The sequence below is a fragment of the Solanum pennellii genome, chromosome 3 (assembly GCF_001406875.1).
Source record: "Solanum pennellii chromosome 3, SPENNV200".
Lineage (NCBI taxonomy): Eukaryota > Viridiplantae > Streptophyta > Magnoliopsida > Solanales > Solanaceae > Solanum > Solanum pennellii.
In genome coordinates, this window is record NC_028639.1 from 57,980,177 (window position 1) to 57,983,468 (window position 3,292).

The 3,292-nt window shown below is 44.5% G+C and overlaps 1 protein-coding gene across 1 annotated transcript; it reads right to left on the bottom strand.

Moving 5' to 3' along the window:
• Window positions 1–543: 543 nt before the first annotated feature.
• LOC107013503 lies at window positions 544–2,717 on the bottom strand. The gene has a single exon (XM_015213399.2). It carries the CDS (start codon window positions 2,323–2,325, stop codon window positions 694–696), a length of 1,632 nt encoding a protein of 543 aa, XP_015068885.2. The 5' UTR covers window positions 2,326–2,717; the 3' UTR covers window positions 544–693.
• Between the last annotated feature and the right edge of the window lie 575 nt (window positions 2,718–3,292).

The window sequence follows — 3,292 nt, forward strand, 5'->3', positions numbered from 1 at the left end:
CTTTTCCTTAGGCTTTCGGTTTCCATCTCAACCTCCTTCTTTCTCTTTATCTGTGACGCCAGATCTTCATCCAAGGTCGTGACCGCAGCTTTGTAGATCGCCGTGGTCATGTCTACTTTGAGTCCTTCTTCTTTAACCTTCTGAATCTCTCGAGTGATTCGTTCGATCTTTCTTCGTAATTCCTCCTCAGTGAGATCCGTCTGGACGTTCTTGCCTTTGTCCATAGCGGTGATTCACCTTTCCTGAGACGATAGAGCGGTATTCAGGATTTGTGGTATGGAAGACGGATTTTTGGGTGAGAAACTTGAGACTTGGGAATTTTGGTCGGACATTTGTAATAGTGGCTTCTGTATACTCTTTGGGATTTTGGCTAGGAGTGGGTTTACGATATCCTCATTCAAAGCAACGTAACACATAAGCATTTAAATACACATAGATAACGTGTCCTAATCATGCATGGGGACCCTTTTGTGCCAAGGGTAGGCCTAGCGCATTCGAATGATGTACGTGTGAGTTTAAACCAAAATAATGATTCCCCCCAAAATAATATTTAACAATGAGTAAAATGTTCGAAAAGGGAAATAGACAAACCCACGCAGGGGCTATTTAGAAAGTGCGATAATATCAGGCCCACGCAGGGGCTAAAATAATGCGAGTACAAACAAAGAAAAAGCCGCGCATGGGCGATGTCCACTATGCTGCTCCGGATGGTCCTGCTCCGTCGTCGTTTTTATGGTTTTTGTGCTGTTGGAACATGTACCTCAGCATCAACAGAAAGCCTTCACCCAGACGCCCTTTGTCTTCCAGGCTCTCGTATCGCATCCTCTCGATTTTATGCTGGATCCAGTTGTCGAACTCTTCATACCCTTGCTTCAGTCTCTCGATCTCTCGAGTTGCCCTCTCGAGTGCGTCTTGATTCTCTACGAATTTGGCATAGACCTCATTAGCCTCCTCCTTTAACTCTCGCAATTCGGCCACTGCTTTGGCCTCCTTGTCTGTCACACTGCGGAAGCTACGAGGGATTTGAAAGGAGATATTTTGTATATCTCTTTTCAACCATGCTTTGTAACCTTCATCGTATCCAGCGTTGAATCGGTCAGTGGCGATACTGTCTTTGCCCATGCGCTTGGCATTCTTCCATTCTCTGAGCATCTCTGTGGCGTCGTCCACTCTGTCGTCCCCGATGTCGTACACATAAGCGCCATAATACGCTTCTCTGGGCACAGTCTGCTTTCTTCCGAACTGTCGCAAGACTCGGAATGGCGCGTAAGGGCGAATTCCTCGAATGCCGGGTAGAGGGAGCACGACACATCTACGACCCTCCACGACAACTTCCTTGGATATGAAGCGGTCGAGCATCCATTGGAGGTCCTCTTCTCTCAACTCGGAGAAAATCTGGGCCCATCTTCCTCTCGTTCTCCAATTGTTCATGTTGGCCCAGAATAGTAAGTCGTTCAGGTCTTTGAGAGTGTTCTTGTTGTCGAGAGTGTGCAATTCTCGAGTTCCAGCACCCTTCGCCAGGTGACTGAGAATCCACCATTGGAGGAGCAGATTACACCCTTGAAAGTACCGATGTCCCTCTTTGCACTTGCCCAAAGCGCGATATATGTCCGACAATATGACCGGAGCTACGGAGTAGTACTTCGTCGTTCCTTGATTCTCGTACCCTTTGAACAGCGTCTGGACGAGTGTTATAACTCTGGTGTTGATGCTCAGGCTCGGGCCGTGCGGGAAGACCATTGTTCCCAACAAGGCTATGGCAAACGCCAACGGGCGGAGCTCGTTCCACTCCCTGTAGGAAATTCTAAATTCCCGATTATACGCGGCATAGAAACTCGCGTGTCCAAATCTGACGTACAAGTCCCTGAACATTATGTGGGAGTCTTGACACCAATAGGTGAAATCCTTTCTTAGCCCTAACCAATCCGAGATGTTCTCAACGGAAGGTTTGTTGGGGATAAACACGTCCTCTTGCTTTCGGGCTCTTCTTTCTAGACCCATGCCCACGGTGTCTATGCAATCTCTTATTTCTTCTAATGTAGGGGTGATTTCGGCCGTTCCGAAACGGAAGACCATTCTTTGGTTGTCCCAGTACCCTGTAAGAACCTCGATCAACTCTGGCCAACCATCCATGTTGATTAGCTCGGTCAAGGCCCCTACAAATTTGTTGAGAGTTCGCTTATGATCTCCGTCTAAGTCGTTGTGCCACATAGTAAGTTGGGGTGGCGCGGAGATGACCATGTTGAATTTTGGGAAGCGGTCCATATCTGCAAAACAGAAACCTGTTAGACTTTCCCCTACCCCCAAGTTGGTTTTTTCACACATACATTTCGAATGTCACATAATATGATGCGTCGTGAGGTCGAGGACCTTAGACGCGATTCTTTGGCGGTTTTCTACTAAAATGGACTTAATACGCCTTGGGTATTAAGTCGTCCTAGGCTGATACCTAATTTTGGTTTTGGTTTCGCTCTAACTTAGGCTTTTCTAGAATTGTTTTCAAATAGACGGTTACCCGAGTCGGACAAACATCGGGGTGGAGCTATCGACTAACGTCGGATGATCGCATTCCGACTATTTATTCGATACTTCCAAATGAGTTCTTGGGGTATTTCTGAGAGAAGTCGCGGTAAGCCGTGTAACTTCCGTTTCCTAATGCAGTCTAGTTGCCGTTTGGCGGAAGTTATGCCATGAGAAAGTGCAAATTCCAAAAACTAAGTACTCTAAGCAATTAAACAATTAATTACAAGTTAGTCAAACAAAGTTAGTCTTAGGGTTAGAATCCTCCGTCCCCGGTGGAGTCGCCATTTCTGTTTTATCGAAAAATATTTTGACGAGAGTTTGTTTTATTTTAAGGGTATTTTCGACTTTTAGGAGTCGCCACTTAATTTTTAAGAAAAATCAAGAAAACTTATTTTCAAAACAACTTAAACAGAAAAAAATCATTTTGAAAACTTTTAGGGGGTTCGGGATTCGTATAAGTGTCTTAGGAAGGTGTAAGGCACCTAAGACACTCCGTTAAACACGATTTTCCGGCGATTAACTTATTTGACTATTTTATTTTTATTTTGCAATTTTGAAGTTGAACTTTTTAAACTTTAACTCTAAACGGACTAATAAATTTGGAATGTCAATTGCTTTAAGCCTCAATTTTTACGTTTTAAATTCGATAAAGTAAAAGGCGTTCGTAGTTAGTCTTAGGGTTAGAATCCTCCGTCCCCAGCGGAGTCGCCATTTCTGTTTTATCGAAAATATTCGAAAAGAGTTCGTTTTATTTTAAGGGTATTTTCGA

Bases quoted from the DNA above. Each gene is read 5' to 3' on its own strand.
- LOC107013503 (XM_015213399.2), bottom strand. From the start codon at position 2,325: ATGTGTGAAAAAACCAACTTGGGGGTAGGGGAAAGTCTAACAGGTTTC.